The 19,138-nt window shown below is 42.3% G+C and overlaps 1 protein-coding gene across 3 annotated transcripts in view; it reads right to left on the bottom strand.

Moving 5' to 3' along the window:
• Positions 1–19,138, bottom strand: part of CRIM1 (cysteine rich transmembrane BMP regulator 1) — a 206,598-nt gene that overhangs the window by 102,833 nt on the left and 84,627 nt on the right. For all 3 annotated transcript variants that reach the window (XM_006056852.4, XM_006056853.4, XM_006056855.4), the window contains 2 exons: positions 10,641–10,883; positions 9,439–9,559 (listed from right to left, as the gene is read on the bottom strand). In XM_006056852.4, the coding sequence (XP_006056914.3) occupies positions 9,439–9,559; positions 10,641–10,883 (364 nt within the window). The remainder of the gene's footprint in view (positions 1–9,438; positions 9,560–10,640; positions 10,884–19,138) is intronic.

Raw genomic sequence — 19,138 nt, 5'->3', positions numbered from 1 at the left:
ACGTCCCTGTCTGGTTGGGCTGATGTGCCCGTGATTAGTTCTGTCCTCCATGTTTTATGATCATCTCGCCTACACCCTGGTCCCTGTTGCACCATCCAGTTGAAGACAGGCTGAGGTTCTAGAGTCAAGACTTGACTGGGGAGCTCTAGAAAACGGAACCACCAAAGTGCACGTGTAGGAACCAAGAGAAAGTTAAGGTATTTCTGACACTGACTCTCAAAGACTATTACTCAAAAGTGCTCAGCTGTGTCCGACTCTTTGCGACCCCATGAACTGCAGCCTGCCAGGCTCCTCTGTCCGTGGGATTTTCCAGGCAAGAATACTGGAGTGGGTTGCCATTTCCTTCTCCAATTACTCAGAAGTGGATAGATGTTAAATGATGCAGAAGAGTGAACTGTGACTTCTCTATAAGCTGGGACCTGTAGATTCCAAGCTTTGAAACGACAGGAAAATATGGAGGGATATGAAAAAAGATCATCAGTGATTCTGTCTGTGTGTATGCTTTTTGAGGTCCTTGATTTCGTAGTTTGGATTTAAGGCTTGCCTAATCTGGATTTAAAGCTTGCTGGTTGCTTTACTGCTTTTTCTTAAATGCAGTTTTCATTATTTGGTAGAAATCCGGTCCATGACTTGACTCTTTCCTGGAAGGCAGATTACCTCTGTGTGTGTGTGTGCTCCTTTCTTATTACCTTCCAAAGGTCTGAAACTTTTCTGAGACTGGTAGAGGTGGTATTTGTGAGGTGTTGAGTTCCTTCAAGCCTCAGCCTTATCTTATGCATCACCACACCCCATACCAAGCCCAGTGTTCTCTGTCTTCCACGAGGTTCTCGATGAGTCTTGGCTATTTAACTGAGCACTTCCAAATCTGCACCTTGTTTTCGCTCACTGCAGCTTTGTGGCTAGATTAATTTTGATGTAACTCAAGCACTTCTGAAGGGAAAGGACAACTTGCCAAAGATTCCATTCTGCTGGCTTCATCCAGGATGAGTCAATTTCAGGCTGTAAATTCTGAAACCCCAGAAAGCTTCTTTTCTAAAGATCTACAACCAGTCACAAAAACCAGTGTGCAGCAATCTCCAAGACTCTATTATCATAATACAATACAGTACCAACAGGGCAAGTTTTCTTGAGAGTCCAAAGAGATCAGGATGGAGCAAAGGGAACTAAGATCCTGGATTTTCACCCTGAAGCAGCAGCATATGACTATTTAGATACTGTAGCAAAATTCATGACCTTCATTCTGGCCATGGGCTGTATATCTGATGTATCTTTCTTATACAACAGGGTTGGGCATCCTTCTTTTTATCTTATTTCCCTTCCTGGAATTACAGTGTTTGGAGCTTTATGATATACAACAGGGAATGAGTGAGAAATTGTCTTCTAAGGTCAATGTCTTATGAGACAGAAATAAAACTGAGGCTCAAACAAAGACAAGGGACTGTAACTCAATAGACCATTTTTTACTTGAAGAGACATAGAAAAAAAATGGTCTAATCATAAAGTTAGAGAATCTAAAACTCTTCCACAAATATAATGCTCTGTGTGTGTGTGTGTGTGTGTGTGTATACGCAACTTAGTGTGGAATAAAGAAAAATGCAATAAAAATATGGAGAACCCAAAGAGGTGTGACAGGGAAGAGAGACAAAGACAGACTTTACCTTAAAGAAAGTGGGGCAGCAGTAGCTGGGGACAAACAGGTACGAATATGGCTGTGGGAGCCAGTCAGCAGACATGTACAAGTTGATGGAGCTCACACCGGTGAGTGTGCAGGGCTATAACGATGCTACACACATCACCTTCCGCACAAAGCACCCATCAAGGCAGGCTGACAGGCAGAGATATCCACATTCTATTAAAAAGCAGTTTAATAGAGTAAATCCTTATCTTATGGATTCAGCCTTTGGCCAGACAGTCTCTGTTCCTGCTATATAAGGGGCTATCTATTTATAGATGTAGAAAAAGTAAAAGCAACTAGCGATATCCAGCTAGCCATTAACCAACAGGCAATCTCTTTTGCTGGATTACCACTCAGCCTTCACAATTCAACCAGTTCTGATTATCCTGGTTTAAATGATTAGTCTGTAACATTTTTATTAGACTAATAATTTATTTCATTTTGCCTTACCTAATTTTTTTAAGAAAATTTAAAAACAAAGTAATTGTAATTCTTTCATGACTTCCTTTCGACTTTACCTCCTTCCTATCATGATGAAAACCATCTCTCTCTACTCTCTCACTGTCTTCTGAGTCTTTGGATTTTCTAAAAATTTTCCTTGTCTTCTTTCCCAGAAGTCTCTGATCACCAGCAGGTTGGGTTTCTTTCCCCCCTTATTCTAAAGAGTTTGGGAGAAGTCCAAGAGTTTAAAGGTAGAAGTTACTTTTGAGATCATCAAATCCCTCCTCGTCTCCTCCTCTCTCAGGTAAGAAAACGGATCCAGATGACGTTGGGAGGCTTATCCAGATTCATGCATAAGTGGACATTGATTCCAGAACTCAGATAGAGACAAGGGCTCTCTCTGCACGGCACCAGGTCATCTGTGGAAGAGTGTTCTTTAGCTGTCTACTCACATGTATACATTTGCTTACAGGGCAGAGGAGTGTTGTTTAGCTGTCTACTCACATGTACACATTTGCTTATAGACTACAATGTAAAGGAAAGTGTAGGACATGGAACATTAGGTCTCCTGAGTGGTGGAGCCAGAGGGGAGTGAACTCAGGGCCACAGGGGGCCGGTGCCGCCCTGTGACTCATGCTCACAAAGCAGTGCTCTGCCACTCAGCAGGTAGGACCCTGCCTGAAAGCAAAGAGCCATACAACCTGTCTCCTGGGTGGGTGGAGGAACACTGGGATTCAGGCTCAGCTGCATTTTCATTGGAACTGTACTCAGAATTTAACGTGCTCAAGACATTCTGTTAAGCTTTTTAGTGAAAACCAAAGTCACATATTAGTCAACACTGTAACTAACAGATACTCTAAAATCTTTAATTACTTTGGACTAAGTAATGCTTAGTCCAATGCTTCCAAATCTTGATTTAAAAATAAAATAGGATTTTCAGTATAGAGTCTCAGAAAGCAAGTGATATAAATGTTCCGGATATAGGCTCTGGAAGAGAATCAGACCCTTTAGTCAGAGAGAGGCTGGAGCCAGGAGGGAGCTTGGGAACCTGGCGTGATACACTGCACACAACCCAGGAGAAACTCTATTTTAAGTTTTTGAATGTTATAAACAATGACTTCATTTATTTCCACCTCAAAATAACTGGATTGGATTTTTCTCAATAACTATTAAGGAATGCATATTTAGAGACAGAAATTGATAACAGAACATTTCAGAATAAAAAGTTGGGGACAAATCTCATTAAAATAAATTTAGAATGGCTGACTGTAAATAACATATTACATTCATTCATCTTCTTAATAAAAACATAAGAAGAGTCACATAACACAGCCGAAGAGGCATAATGATGTTAAAAAACTCACTTAACGTACAGTACAGAAAAAGGAAAGACAAGAGAGGTATTAATTTTTAGATTTTTAACTAGTTAACTTCTCTCCTGTGAACCTATACCTAAAAATCCTGGTGAAAAATTACAGGGGCAAAGGAAAAACTGTAAAATGAGGCATGTACACTGGGACAGCAAAGAATACGGAGCATAGAGAAAAAAAAAATCATGATCTAGGAGCTTTCTCCTTAAGACAGTCTAAGCTGGCTGACACAGGACACGGGATGCACAGAGGCACAGCCCGGGCGGGCTCCACACTCCAACCACACCTGCTGGGTCCAGGTCTCTCAATCATTCTATAATCAACCAGTCTAGAAGAGAATTACTATGTATTGGGTTGGCCAAAAAATTCTTTCAGACTCTTCTGTTAGATGTAAGATGTTTTAAAAACTGACCTGGTTTTATCAGGCAGATCCTGTGGTGTCCAAAAATGGTATTTCCTATTGTGTGATGGGGCAAAACTATAGTCACAACGCTCCGCAAGGAGAGGAGTTGAAAATAATGATCAGCTAAATGATGCTTAAAGTTTAGGCAGTGCTCAGAGGCTTCTAAATCATGTATCTACTCCCAGGTAAATTGCTGACCAGCCAGGGAAGGAAGAAACAAGAAGAGAGTGGCTGGGAGAAAGGAGGCCAAGAGCCCCAGGCTAGAAGGACACTGGCCATTGGAAAAGAAAGTCACAGAGCTGTAGCACTCCACCAACTCTCCACCATCAGAGAAGGAAAACTAAAGGAGTCCCTATTTTGGTGACATGTATGTTATGGTGACTTAAAAATGGCCTCAAATTCTTTGCAGTTTCTCCCAGTTAGAGGCAGAATCCACTGCCCCATTCTTTGAACCAAGGCTCACCCTGTGAATTGCTTATACTAGCAGAATGTAGTGGAGGTCATGCTGTGTGACTTCCATGCTGGTCTCTTTTTAAAGCTTTGCTGCTTCCTCCCTTGTTTCTGCCATCTCATGAAGGAGCCAGGATGGAGGACCACACAGTGGGCGACAGGCCCTTCCGGCCCACACATGTGAGCAACACCACCTTGGAGCATCCAGTCCCAGACGAGCCACCAGCTAGCTGCAGAAGAACCTCCCAGTTAACACACTGAGGCATGAGAAATAATAAAGCTTCACTGTTTTAAGCAATTACTTCTGAGGGTGGCCTGAAGCATATGTATATTGTGTTAATATGTACTACACTGTTATAAACAAATACGATGGTTGAGATATTAACTCATATTCATTGATGTGTTTCCTGAGCTTTAAGACAACAACAAAGTATTGTTTTTTTAAAATGCAGTGGAGAGTACAGGGCTTTAAATCAAAGAACTCGGGCTAAAGACTTGGACCTGCTCTGTTCCCTGTACCAAACAACGCTTGTGATCTTGCATGAGTCACTTATTCTCTCGATCTCTGTTTTCATATCTGTAAATTCCTCATGGAGTCAGAAAGACAAAATGAAGACAACAAAACTTAAAAAAAAAAAAAAGGTTTGTAAATGACAGGGCACATTGTAAGTTAAGCTATCATTATTACTGCACCTAGATGTTACTTAAAGACTTTGCTGTTTTTCCCTTCCTTGCAAAGACATCATTTGATCAATGCATCTGACACAGCTTTCTCTTTGTAAATTTTCTTTCTCATGGAGGCACTGGCAAGTATATCTGTGCACATGTACAAATGGCCTTATGAACCATGAAGTGTTGTGAGCTCCACGGATAGTCCCATTTTTCCTTTTTGTAATCATGCAGGGTTCAGGGCCAGAGCCACTAAGACTCATTCCTTCCCACTATCTCCTGAAAGGTATGATGAGCTGCCATTTACCTCACAACATATTCAAGCTCCAATAGAACAGAAAAGGATGAAAAGTACCAGCAAGGTGCTTGAAGCCTAAACCAAGCTGAGGGAAGAAAGAATTAACCATGATAATTATATCACACAGAAGAACAATGTCTAAACAGGGTGAAAGTGAAAGTTGCTTAGCCATGTCTGACTCTTTGCGACCCTATGGACTATACAGTCCACGGAATTCTCCAGGCCAGAATACTGAGTGGGTAGCTGTTCCCTGCTCCAGAGGATGTTCCCAACCGAGGGATCGAACCCAGGTCTTCTGCATGGCAGGTGGATTCTTTACCAGCTGAGCTACCAGGAGAGCCCTAAATAGGATGAAGTTCAAGAGAAAAGACAGCAAAAGAGGTGACAGTGGAGAATGGGGCATTAAGAAAATGCAGATATGGAGCAAGGAGAGCAGGACTAACCTATCCTTGGAAAGGGCAGGGATGGGTGGGAGAACCAGTACTTGGCAGGCATGGAAGTGGAAACAGATATCCGTGCATGATTAGGACACCTGGAAGGGCGTGTCTTGTCACCTGGAAGAGCTCAGCTCAGCTTGTGTTCCATGAGTGAATGAACAACTGAATGGAAAAAATGAACTGAAAATAGGCAACTCAAAAGAAGATTCACAAAGTGAGCAAGTACTGAAATAGGGCAGCCAGTGGCCTGAATGGGCGACAGTCTCGCTGAGAACGGCAATTCCATTCGGATGGGAATGAAGGTGGGAGGAATTTATTCTTCAAGATGAGGGGAAAGAGGTCCACAGACTCCTTTTCTAGTCTATGCAAGTACAGTAAATCCTACAGAAAAGGCGTTTGTGACTTCTACCGAAGGTAGACCTCTTCTGCTAAAGCTTCCAATACTTTATACTCCATCCAGACTGTAAAGGGCTTCTTCCCCAGAATTCTCCATATAATCAGTTCTGACCTTAAATGGCTTTAACTTCTTAACAATGCTCTTTATAAATATGCTGGTAAAGGTCAAGTCATCATAACAGGGTTTTGCATATTCTAAAATGATCTTCTTTATATCTAATCATGGTCTCAAAGAGAAAACTTTTGATGTGGATCACACACAAGGATAAAGTTATGTAGTCTTTTTCCCCTTAAAATACTATCACTATTACAACATATTAGGCTTTCTTTCTATTTCCACTTTCACGTGATTGTTTGGGTTTTTATTCTCCTGACAAAGAATGACGTGAATGCCATTCTCCTTAATAAGTAGGCAGCTCAATATGCTCAAGTCAAGTCATGATCTGAGTCTATTCTGCATTTACTGATTCATTTGAAATTAACGCATATGCAGAGGAAAAGAAAGGACACAATTCCTGACCTGTAGAAATGTCTTTTAGCTGGTGAGACAAGACTTTATCCATGTTAACAGTTACATAACAATGCAAGGAAGTATATGATTAATTGGCAACATGGACAGGATATGTTGGGAGTACCTAGGGAATGAGCTGGGTGTTGGCTGCAGAACAAAGACCTTGTGGATAAAGTGGAATTTAACTGAGAGGTGAGCCCAGTGCTTGGAGCAGAGGATTTCTGCAGTACTAAGAACTGGCCATAAAGAAGGGAGTTGGGGGAAAACTGCAGGGGTTTTATACTGAGACAAGGAGGAGTATTACTACCTAATGGCAGAAAGATAACGTTTCTCTTCTGCAATATATGTCATCATGGCCAATAGTGGGCCTGTTCATTCATTCATTCATAAATGTAGGTTCACATTTTATACCATATGGAAAGCTATAAAATACTCCTATCCCTTGAGAAGCACACAGAGTTTAAGAGAGACTGCCCCCCAAAAATCACTGATTTCAAGTATTATGAAAACTGCTATGATAAAGAGATACATGGGAATTATTATTATTATTAATACATTATAAGAGTAGAGGAGAGACACCTGTCATCTTTAGGGGCTGAAGACTGAAAAACGCTTCAAAGAGAAGGAAATGTAGTCCTGAAAAAGGAGAAGCCTGTAGAAGGGGAAGGCAAATGCAAGGGCCCAAAGCCTGCAAGAATAAGAGGGGGAAGGGCGGGCAGGGTGCGGGGGAGGTAGAGGGGCTATTTCAGGTGGGAACACAGGATGCACGTGGACAAGGGGCAGCAGGGGAGGAAGGGTCACTGACTATTTAAAATACAGGAAACCGAAGAGTGGTGAGAACGCCCTCCCTGCAAATAATGTACCGTGGGATTTCTGAATGGCTTCCTTCTCCATATTTCCAACTCTACATTAGAGTCACCTTTAACTGACCATGCTTTGGCTCTGAATGCCAATGTAAAAACTATGTCAACATTTAATAACTATCCCAAGGTTTATGTTTACAGGACTCACAGAAGCATGGGGATAAGAAGGCCTCTACTCGAACCTCCTTTCCAAAGTGATGTTTTTCCTAAGCATCTCTGGAAGGTGGCCACCCAGAGGAAGAGAAGGCTCTCCAGCCACAGGGAGCTCAGTTTATCTCCGGAAGTAGCCAAGTTCATGACTGTACACCATTAATTGTGAAAAATTATTTTTTCCTTAAATTGAGATTAAATATGTCTTCCTGTGGCTTCTATCCATTTCGACCCCCTAGCGTGACTGAAAAAATAGCCCACCACGCCTCCTACATGCAGATGGTGCTACATTATGTTCGTAACAGTGCACCGAGACTCGTCCCTTTTCCTCTCTACAGGTCTTGTGAATCTACAGCTGGCTCAGTTTTGATTAAGTGATCTAATATCATGTGCCACCTCTTTTCATGAAGACCTTGAAGGGACATCTGTCGCTGGTAGCAATGCTCCATTTTCTTCCTTTACTGATAAGTAAATACGCTTGCACGATACTTCAACCCTTTCTAAGCATTTCACATAAATTAACACATTGTAATGTCATAAGAAAAGGCTGCACCACTGCATTTTTGTAGGTCACAAAACTCTTTGCATGTGTTTTATGATACACTATAAAGGACTGGGCAAGTCCTGTAAAATATGTCTGAGAGAATCCTATGGTTTCTCTCAGGACAATGATTAGGAAATGCCAAAGAACTAAAGCATTTTAAGAGAAGAAAGAAGAAACCAGTAATAAGAACCAATTCTGGATGTCTACTCCAATCATGGACAAATCACCGATACTCACCTTAACTAGAGACCATACACATTCCTATCTTAGCAAACCATTTGTATCATCACAATTACTCATGCAACAGATGTAGATGCTAAGTGCCTGGCACTGGGGAGAAAGAGGCTAGGCATCGGGTTAAGGAAGGCACCATGTGAACTCTGGATGTTAACTGTGGACCAGAAGTCGAAAGAAATGAGATGACTTGTCAAAATCATGACTTAGTGACCTGGGAAAGCTGGAGGGGAGGGCCTGGCAGGGAAGAGGGGAGGGCAACTCAGCAGGGGAACAGCATGTAAGCCCCCAGTGTCCAAGCTCAGTCTTTCCAGAAGCAAAGCACAAAGCGCCAGCTCTATGGTGGTCCTATGAATCCCGGCAAGGATGGGGTCTGGGCACCCCTGAGTTCTCGAGTAAGCCCAGTCCCACAGGGTTAAGCAGACGTCATGCTACTAAGGCTAAACTGACAGCACTTTTCCCCCTATCAAGCCAAAGAGAGATTTGTTTGTTACTTCAGAAAGCATTATAGAAACCTAAACTCATTGTGGCCCAGGCAAGTTATGGGTCTGGGTAGATGTGTAATAGCAAACGTCAAGGATCCCTGAGGAGCAATTCTATGATGGATGCAGTGCTTCATCCCATTGGACACAACAGTTGAACACCTTAAGATTCACTGTGGAGGATCAAACGACATGCCTACCATGGATCCATACCTCGCTGCCTACCTGGCTACATACTGAGGGACACACGTGCCTGTTCAGGACCCAGCCTAGAAAGTGCACAGGCATCCCAGCCTGAGGACCCTCTAAGCATTAGGGACTTATCCTGAGGACACCTGCCTTTGGCCCACACGTGGAACTACCAAGTCACAGTAACAGTTCAGTGACTTCTCCACACAAACAGGAGGATCTTAGGGTTCCCTGGCACTTGGGGAACGCAAACTGCATGCCTGAAATTGATTTCTAGATGCAACCACACTGGAGAGAGGAGAAAGCGTGATAGACAACAGACCAACCTTGTTGGAAGAGTGCAGCAGCCATCCGCTGTGAGTCTGACTTGGGTTTCGTAGCTGTCCAGGGGGCACACGGTTTGCTGAAAGGAGGGGCACTCCACGGTGCTGCAGTCCACACTGAAAACTGGGGGGCAAATAGAGGCACGGGTCACCGTTACGTTTACTTGCACTTAAAAGTCCCCAAATGAAAACCCTGGCTCTTTGAATTTTTGTAGTTTCCTTGTTTCCTGAAAACCCTGTCTTGGCACTGGCATTCTCATTTCAGTCAATGTGAGAGAACTATAATACGACTCAAATTTTCTGTTCAAGAAAAGAAAGGATTAGGACACTGAAGAGTTAAGATGCAGACACAGAGAAAGATGAAGAGTTAGACCAACGGTGGTTCTGTGGATGGTGATGATCAGCCAGAGGTATTTCAGATGGAACAGTTCAAGAGATGAGCAAGGGATTTCGGGGCTTGAGCATTTAACTAGCAGTTAAAAAAAAAAAATCTGACCGATGGTTAGAAACTTTCAAAGAGGCAATCACTCCAGTCCAGACCTATTCACAGACCACAATGCAGTCATAAGAACAAGGATGTTAGAAATGCCATAGAGCAAGGAACAGCTGGGCCATGGCAACAAAACGGATGTGGCAGAGAAGTCGAGTAAATAGTCAAAGATGACTTAGCACATGCTATAAAGTCAGCCGAGGAATGGTGGGGAGCTGGCAAGAAGAAAGACAGGGGCTGAGTATTTCACTATAAGATGGCTGGCACTTTGATGCATGTATTTACCTAAAAATAACTTTCTGTTTTATGTATGATGATTGTTTTTAAATGTAATACTTTAAAATGACAGCTATATCTGCAAATGAGGATGATGACTTCTCTGGGGGAATGAAGGAGGCAGCCACAGGACCATAAATTCTAACCCTACTGCCCCTCTATCAAGCAAACTTTGAAGGAAAAAAAAAGAGGAGAAAAAGCCAGGATCCCTCTCTGAAGGTGCTTATGTATCAGTTGATTATCTGGTCTTCTGACTGGAGGGCAGAAGTCAGACTGCCAGTAGCTCAAAGTAGCAGGTCTGCAGAGCTCATCAGCATAGCCTGTGTGGGGGGGCGGGCGGGGCAGGAGGGTGGTGCGCAGGGGCAGGGGAGGTGGTGGTTGGCTGCTGCTACCCTCTGATGCAAAGCAGCGAGGCTGCTGGGACCACACCTGTGCATACCTGGTTTGCACTCATAGAGGTCACAGCACTCTCCCGGCTTCCCTGAGGCTTTGGACACAAGGATGTTCAGGTATCCTGGCTGGCAGACTTTCCGCAGGCAGCCCGCGGGGTCACACACACAGCGGCTGGGGAGGGGGCAGCACTCCCCGGGGGGCGCGTAGCCCTCGATCAGAACGGAGTCTTCAGGACAACGTGGAGAGAACTGGACTTCACAGCGGGCCTTGGAGCAATCTGGCTTCTCTTCTGAATGGGAGAGAAAGAGTTTAGCACAGGCCCAAGGGGGCAGCGCGGAGCACTTTCCCCAGAAGTGCTGGCAGTCTTTATGATCTAACTAGCCAAGAGGAGGAGACAGACAGATACCCAGCGAGAACCTCAAATGCAGCTGAGCCTCTCGTGGGACTCTCTCCTGAGACCTGCTCATGACACAGGGCGAGAGGTGGACACTGTCTCTCCCATCATCCCATCCCCCTTCCTTGTGCTGAACAATCCATGTCCAACACATGGACCAGATGAAGAAAGACCAAGGGAAGATACGGATGTGCCATGGAGACCCTGAAAACGGGACTGAGCCACTGACCAATGAAAAGATCTTTAGTTTGAAAGGAGTTTTAAGGGCTGTTCTTTGTGAACAGTGTACATTTAAACACCAAAAACAGACCCACAAATACCTAATGGCTATTTTGGGGTCTGGAGACAAGGTGCATGGCAGTCAACATTGAGGAATTTGACCTTCCCGCTCTGAAATTTGAGGCAATGAAGTACTAAGATGATATGAAAGCTTCAGCAAGATGGATATTGAGCCCAATTCCCATGTCATTTCCCTAAATGACATCTACAGTGTTTCTATCCCTAGCAGAAGTCCATCAGATGTACCTCGTTCTTCCTTCTCCAGTACTGTGTCAGCAACCTACTGCTGCACTTCCATTTTAGAGAGTAAATAAATAAGTAAGCCAAGCAAAGACAGACTGAGTTTATGAAGCCCCAGACTACAGCTCAGTTTCTTGGTTTAAGCTTTCAAGAAACCTACAGCAATGTTAGGCCCTGGAGAAAAACCCTGAAATAAACCAAAAGCACATCATCACAGCCCCATGACCTTTGGGGGAAAAGAGTTTGGGACTTGCTGGGGGAAAACACACCATGTGGTACTGGGGTACGTTCATAAACCGTCTTCCCTAGAACAAAACCTGCAAAGAATCACAAAGCTGGGTAAGGTGCCAGAGGTCTCCCAGTTTATCCTTCTAAATGAAAAATTTTAGTCTGTTTTGCAGATAAAGAACCTAAAGCCCTAGCATTCAAGTGATCTATCTAAGGTTAGTGGTAAAAATATAGCAAGAATCCAGGCCTCCTCACTTCTAGTCCACTTAGCTCTTTACATTACAAAAGTAGGTCTATTTACAAAATCTAAGTGTCCCTCAGGTCATTTTCAACCTTGACCACTGTATCTTTCATTTCACTGTCCATCTCCCTTGTCTATTTCTTATTTAATCAAAAGATAGCATAGGTGAGTCTTCATATTCATAGTTCTAGTAAATTCATGCAAAGATATTTCTCGAGTGCCTGCTGTTTCAGCAGCCTTGTTTCCACAAGGAAAACAAACATAGATCCCTGCCCTCATATAGTTTACAAGGCAGGAGAGAGTGGTATAAAATAATCGGTACAATGAATAAGCAAACTATACAGCAGGAGCAGCTGGTAAGTGCTAGGTGTGTGTGGGGGGAGCAGAGCAGAGGAAGGGGGAATCAGTGCATGGAAGAAGTGGCGGGGGCGGGGGGGGGTCCAGTTACAATTTGGTCGGAATAGGCATCACTGGGAAGCTGATTTCTGTAAACCTGATTTGAACAGGTTTACAGAAGTGAAGGGTGGGCCACAGAGAAGCGCGTCCCAGCAGAGGGCACAGCTATGGCACTTCTGCACGTCCCAAGAAGAGCAAGAGGCCAGTGTGGCAGCAACAGGATGTACAGAGGATGCATATACCCGATTTCACATCACAACCCTGAGCAACTGCCTTGAGAAGAGAACATAATTAAAAGGAATTCCGCTCCTGGATCCCCATCAGTGTGGGCAGAACAGATCAAAGAGCTGAGGAGGAGAAGGGTGTATGGGAGATGAAGCACGTAGAGTACACTGATGGATGATCTGGCAAATACAAACACATGGCCTCATAGTGAATAAGAGGCTATGACTTTAACTGCAACTAGCACTTAATTTCTACTCTTGTTAATGTGCTGTCATCAACGTATTCTGTATCACATTCTACTACATTCTAATCGCGCAAAATATTTGTTACGTATGATCAGACTTCTCAAACATATGCTTCAATACAACCCAACACATTAGATCTTCCTATTTATTCTGCTCTTTAAGTTTCTTTTAACAGTTCCAACATTGTCACCTACTGGTGTATATTTTGCAGCTCAAGCCTTAAGAGATTTACTTAAGACCTGCCTTAGTCACACAGGTGGGATTAATGTAGGCCACCACAAACACTGTCTGAAATGACTGAAGAATGTTAAAAATAAGGATTAAATCTTACTAAATGCTTTTCTAACTTTTGTCAAGATTTATATTGGCTTTCCCTTTAATTTATTAATATGATCAATTAGTAGATCTCAAACCAGTCTGAGGATAAACCCGCTTTCTAAAGACCCAGCTGGATTTGACTTCCCAACATTTTGATATTTTTAGATTAATAAGTTTGTAATACTAGCCCGGAGCTCTCTGTGCGTGTGTGCGCATGCATGCTGGCCTCATCCAGCCTTAGTTTTAGAACTTTCTTAATGAAATGTTTATCATTCTACCTCTTTCTCGGCTATAAAGCAGTTCGAGTAACCCAAGAGTTATCTATTCTTTGATGTTTTCATACAACTCACTTATGAAACTACCTGAACTCAGGAGGTTTTTTTTTTGTTTGTTTGTTTGTTTTAAAGAAGGAAAGAACAGATTTCTTCTTTGGCTACTGGATTATTCAGGTGTTCCACCTCTTTTAGAATTATCTGTACTAACACATATTAGTTAAGAAATACCTCATTCACCTAGATTCTCAAATTCACTTCAGGCTTTACAGACCAAGCTTTCTTTATTTATATGTTCAAGGGTTCTTTCAAGTTTTCAAATCTATTCCTTCTTTGATTTTTAGAACGTTTAACTGGCTTTCCTCTAAATTTAAAGATTAATGTTTAGTTCACTTTCTCTTTTATTTTCTCAGAAGTGTGAATAATTTTAATTATGATTTTAATACTTTAGCCAGATGCTGTTTTTGTTTTAATTTCTGATATGTAGTACTTTAATGTAACTCGTCATTTCTAATTCCATTTGATCTCCTAACTAAAGACATTTAAGAACAGCGTTACCAAATTTCGGTGTGGGTAGATTGTCTTTGGCTTTCTTTATGAGTTTAATTTATAGTTTCACTGCCCTATTGTCAGAGAATTTAGGCTATACAATCTTCTACTTCTGTTAATTTCTTGAGTTTATCCATTTTTGTTTTTTGGCATGGGGGTATGTTTACATGGCTGATGGCCAACTTTAAAATATATGAGTATTCATAAAGGACATATATTCTGTTTTTTGAATACAAACCTGCAAATCTATTAAATCAAGCTTAATTATGACCCTCAGCTTACCCAGATCTTACACTTTTTACCTGATTTCCAAGAAGTATCTATAAAAATCTCCCACAATGAACCAGCAACTTCCCCTTGTATTTCTAACACTTTTTATTTTTCAAGGCTGTGTTGATAACTTCATGACTAGCAGGCATAAGATTCAAGCCTGTTATACTGACTTGGCAAACTGTAAAGTGATGATGCTCTCAAGGAATTTAGATTTCTAAGATATAACTTTTTTATTTTGTAATCATTAATGTTCTTAGCTTTATTCTTTTCTTCTACCATCTATTCACCTTTCAATAGATTACCTAGAACACTTACTCATCCAGCATCCTTCCCTTCCTCCAACCAGTCGTCTGTCACTTAAACCCAACTATGGTTACCAGAGCACCAGGAATTGTCTTTCTAATACCTTCTTTCTCAGCCTGTTTCTAAATAATTCCTGCAGTAGATTTCATTTATTCATTCGTCTCTCCTCCATCTCTCTTTCATGGAGAAAATAAAGAGAAAACTATAGACACACCATATATTTTTCTATCGTTTAGAAGGCGGCTATGACATTACCTCTGAATTTTAAGTTTTATCCATTTGAACAGAAGCCTCTCTTAACTCTTAATCAATATATAATATTTAACTTAATTAACAAGCTTTTCAGTCTGGTTCCCCTGGCAACACTTCGCAACTGGCATCTTAAAAAAAAAAAAAGAAAAAAAACTTCCCCAGATACAGAAAAACTAAAGTGACAGTATCACTTACAACAGAGATAATTAAGGGAAATAAGCTGGTTTCATCACATTAACATCATATTAATAATCTTCCTTTAAGAGGTGAGTTCTCAAAATGCTGAGAGTCACCCAGTATTAAAGTGACATTACAATAATAATGGCAAGTTTCTATTAATCCTCATCACTTTAACCCATGTGCCTGCATCTTGGCTATTTGTAAACTTTCTCCAGGTCCATATGTCAGGAGGAAAAGTACAATCATGATCTACAAGTAGCAAATGCATTCAAGGTTTTATTTTTTTGTTTTAAACACAGATTTAATTAAACCAAAGCCAAAAGAAAAATGACTAAATAGAAAAATTTTACTGCCAGATCCTCATTCTATTTAATTTCTGTAGAGTCTCACACATCTGACACTGAAGCCTTCTTCCTTTTTCAAAATACCTTAAAATGACCACTTAAAAATAACAGCAGATACTCTGTACACTTATTAATGGAAAACAGGCCACGTGAGTGAGTGCAAGTTGCTCAGTGGTGTCCAACTCTTTGCGACCCCATGGACTATAGCCACCAGAGTCCTCTGTCCATGGAATTCTTCAGACAAGAATACTGGAGTGGGTTGCCATTTCCTTCCCCAGGGCATCTGCTTGACCCAGGGATGGAACCCGGGTCTCCTGCATTGTAGGCATATTCTTTACCATCTGAGCTACCAGGGAAGCCCTAGGCCACATAAAATGGACTAGTAAATTGAGACTGGCAACTGCAAAGCCGATGCTTCTGGGCACTCTGCTTTGCTGAAGTCTGTCCTGCTTCTCATATATACAGCATACGTGCACACAGGGGGCCACTGTCACACACACAGGGAACTCGTCATCATTCTGAGACAGTCCTTGGGCATTCCTAACTATGGAGGTATTTCAAGGGACCCCAAATTTGGATTAAAATAATGTAGTAGGTAGAAGATGGCATTAAGAAGGGAAGAGTCTGGGATCACTGTTTTCCCCACACCTCACTGGTAATCTCCTTCCTTTATTATAACCTCATTCCTTTATAATCCAAAGTCCCAGAATAGCTATGGCATCGATGCAGGGTACCACAGGGGCCACTAGGTGGTCCTGGGAGACACATCTTTGTACCAGTTGAGATGCAATCTATGAATCCTTTTTTAATCCATTCATTCAACACATATTTACTGAGTGACTTCCATGCACCAGGGGTTCTAGGCAGAGGGCTTAGAGCAGGCAATAAAACAAAGTCCTTGCTTGCTTTACTGGATTTACCATTCCAGAGGAGTTACATAATAAACAAAGAACTACACAGCATCATGCCAGACAGCAACAAATTCTTGGAAGCAGAATTGGCCATCTGGGTATAAAGTACTGGCCAGGTAGGGGAGGTCAGGACATGGCACCTGCACGAAGACCTGGATAAAAGGTGGTGGAAGGTGGGCAAATGTAGGGCCGGGGAGGGGAGGTCCCAGATATAGGAAACAGCAAGAATAAAGGCTCCAAGGCAAGAACAAGCTTACTCTCCATGTAAAAAATATTTATCTCATGACAGTTAAGAAGAAATCTGAATTAGTACACTTCACAAGTAGAAAATACCAGTAAAGACAAGAAAAATATTTTGATGAGTGAGAGTTCTTATTAAGGATTCAATTCTCACTGTCAGGCTAGAGTACTGAAAGCAGCATCTGCTCACTGGACACCTTCTCTGGGGGAGGAGGCACGATGCCTCGCCTCGTGCTCACAGCCCTTCACTCTCCCATGTGAAGGAGACGACCTTGGCATCGCTACTTGGCAGATGAGGAGACAGGCACAGAGAGACTAAGAAACTTGGCAGAGGTCACACAGTAAGTGGCAGAGCTTCCCAAGCACAGTCTTCACACTAGTGCACAATGCGGAAAGCAAGAGAAACTTCAACTTTCCTGGTATGTGCATGTCTAGTCAATGGCTACAGTTTTGCTCACATGTAGAATGCGAAGGTCACTTGCAAAGGTAAAGAGGTTCAGGGTCTTCGGCTGTGTCCTCATCACTTTCTGGTTGGCCATTCTCCCCATCTCATTTGCTCCTTGGCCGTACAGACATAAAGGAGGGGCTTTCTTACATCCAGCATTATTTTGTTTTGAAAGCTTCTATTACAAATGCAAGAGACATGTCATTCTATGCTTTTAAATCTAGAGACTGACTCCTTTAAAGTTACACTGTGAATTCTTTTCATTCACATTCCATGATTTTATCATAACCTTTTTTGGCAGGCTCTGCAGTGAAGACTTGTTCCACACAATCATAACCCCAAGGGGAAAAAATTAGGCTTGTTGATACAGTCCCAGAAATATTTCATATTTCAGTTCGTTCGGAAACACCAGCTGTACTTTCCCAGCATTTTCTTTCAGAATTTAACAGCGATGGAACCCACGCAGAGCCTTTCCTTGGTGGTTTGTTAAGCATGCCATATTAAATTGTTTTCAAATACCTAATAAAGTTGTACTGGAGTGGAATGTAAATTAACCCAATATAAAGAACAATAATTAAATGATCTGTAAGACCACAACATATGATTCTTAAACTCAGTGGTTCTCAACCCTGGCTGTGCATTAGGCTCACTTACAAAGCTTTTAAGTATGCCACTGTCTTGGAGCCCTTCTCAAATCAATTACATCAGAATTTCTGGGGGAAGAACCTGAGAATTTCTATTTGTTTCAATAGCTCCCTGGGTGAGTCTATCCTGTGATAAGGGTTGAGAACCACGGTGTTACTTCTTCCAGCAAAATGAGAATCTTTACAATGGAGTTCTCTATTGACAACAAAGCTTTACCAGGGGCACGTTCAAACATCCTGGCAAATGGCAGCTGGCCAAATGCCAAAAACACACGAAGCCCTCCAGATGTCTGCCTGCGACTGAGTGGTCCAGGCTGTGTACTGAGCCCCTGGTACCTCCAGGAGTCTTCCAGACCACACATCTTTTCTAAGCAGGATATTACTGAGCTGAGTTGTAAACGATGCTTTCAATTAGAGCCTGGCTGGGCCTGCAGCACCTGCAACAGTATCAGCTGGGAGCTTGTGAGAGCTCAGAAGCGCCACCCATGCCAGGCCTACTGAGTCTGAATCTGCATTGGAGCAAGATGCCCAGATGCGACAAAGTGCTCTAGATGGGTGGTTCTCTAACAATGGTCCATGGACCAGCACATCAGCTTTTCCTGGGACCTTGCTGGAGAGGCAATTGTAAGGCCCACATCTTGAGCGTGGGGCCTGAACAAACCCTCTGCTGAACGAAGTCTGTCTGAACAAACCCTCCAGGGGATTCTCATGCGTGCTATCCTTTGAGAACCGCAGTGCTAGAATTCTGATTCTCAACATCAGAAGCCCCTGTGGAACTTAAAAGGTTCAAAAGCTCAGAATACATCCCAAACCAATTAAGTCAGAATCACTAGAAGTGGGACCCCAGTATCAGTCATTTTAAAAAGTCTCCCAGGTGACTCCAATGTACAGTAAGGATTTATTCACTGTTCTAGCACACACACACACCACTCCCATCCCCTGTTCCATGGACAGAGGAGCCTGGTGGGCTACAGTCCATGGCGTTGCAAAGAGTCGGACACGACTGAGTGACTAACACTTTTTTTTTTTTACTAGCACACACACAGCACTCCCATCCCTTATTCTCCCAGTAGATTCAAAGCCGCTTTCAATCCTAGGAAACGTGAATCAACAATTTCTCTGGAATCTTCCTGACAGAGGTCAGAGCTTCCTGGGAGGAATGAAAAAAGCTTGGAGGGGTTTCCAGGATCTGTTTCAGGTGGTAGGTGCTGGGGAAGAGGGAGCAGGGAATAGGAGAGACCCCCAAATGGGCCCCATATGCATCTGCCAGGGTTTTAAATCATAGTTTATGGAAGTTTATTAGAGTTGTTGAGTCCAGAGACATTTTATTTCATCATCTGTTAATTCACACCAGGAACATATATTGAATTTACTCCCAGAAGGATTTGCCATTCAAATAATTACATCATATATTCATATATGGTAACAAGTTTTCAAAATCTAACAATGAATTCATTTTTTCAAAATTCTGGCAATAAAATAAGGCCTAAGGAGATCCTAGATAAATGTAAAAGAACTGAAGATTGGTTTCAAAACGATTAATTTTACCTAATAAACTATACAGC

This window comes from Bubalus bubalis, chromosome 12 (assembly GCF_019923935.1).
Source record: "Bubalus bubalis isolate 160015118507 breed Murrah chromosome 12, NDDB_SH_1, whole genome shotgun sequence".
In the NCBI taxonomy this organism is placed as follows: domain Eukaryota; kingdom Metazoa; phylum Chordata; class Mammalia; order Artiodactyla; family Bovidae; genus Bubalus; species Bubalus bubalis.
The sequence above is the reverse complement of the archived record's forward strand: the minus strand, read 5'-3'. Positions and strand labels throughout refer to the sequence as shown.